Source organism: Diaphorina citri, unplaced genomic scaffold (assembly GCF_000475195.1).
Source record: "Diaphorina citri unplaced genomic scaffold, Diaci psyllid genome assembly version 1.1 scaffold39065, whole genome shotgun sequence".
In the NCBI taxonomy this organism is placed as follows: domain Eukaryota; kingdom Metazoa; phylum Arthropoda; class Insecta; order Hemiptera; family Psyllidae; genus Diaphorina; species Diaphorina citri.
Genome location: NW_007416394.1, coordinates 1 through 571, shown reverse-complemented (window position 1 = coordinate 571; position 571 = coordinate 1). Strand labels below are relative to the sequence as shown.

At 35.0% G+C, this 571-nt stretch overlaps 1 protein-coding gene across 1 annotated transcript; it reads left to right on the top strand.

Moving 5' to 3' along the window:
- Positions 1–6: 6 nt before the first annotated feature.
- Positions 7–445, top strand: LOC103523773 (RNA-binding protein NOB1-like; the record flags this gene model as incomplete). The annotated part of the gene is made up of 2 exons (XM_008488788.1): positions 7–70; positions 313–445. Coding segments are annotated over exons 1-2 (196 nt in total), but the record flags the coding sequence as incomplete, so codon positions are not given.
- Between the last annotated feature and the right edge of the window lie 126 nt (positions 446–571).

The following is a 571-nucleotide window of genomic DNA, read 5'->3' as shown; positions in this document are numbered from 1 at the left end:
GTATACAATGTCCCGGAGTGAATATTTGATTGTGGACACTAGTGCTTTCATTAAGAATGCTCAGCTCCAGGTAATTTTGTGTTCTCAACTTTATTAAAGTAGAAGTATGTTAATTGGAAAGCAACATACTTCTACTTTAATAAAGTAACTTTTGCAGATCTCTTGCTTTTCAATGTAAATTGGCATGTTCATTCAGACTGTCTGTAGGTACTCTGATTTTTTCCCCCCACTATATTAGACTCATATTGTCTGTGTTGTAGCATGTCTACATTAGGTACCTATTGAAGGATATGTCTTGATCTCACATTCCAGGATATTGGGGACAATGTTATTACTATTCCTGAAGTTGTAAATGAAGTCACATCCAAACGGCAAATCAGAAGACTGGTAGTATTGCCTTATGATCTTCAAATCAAAGAAGCTGATCCTGACAGCATAAGTTTTGGTAAGTTACTTTTTCTGAGGCCTTTCAAAACTCCATGTAAGAAGATATCTCTCTGTTCAGAGTAAATAAGTGGCCTTGGTATACATATATCACTTACTGATAATAGTGATAATGCCTTTTTCTAAT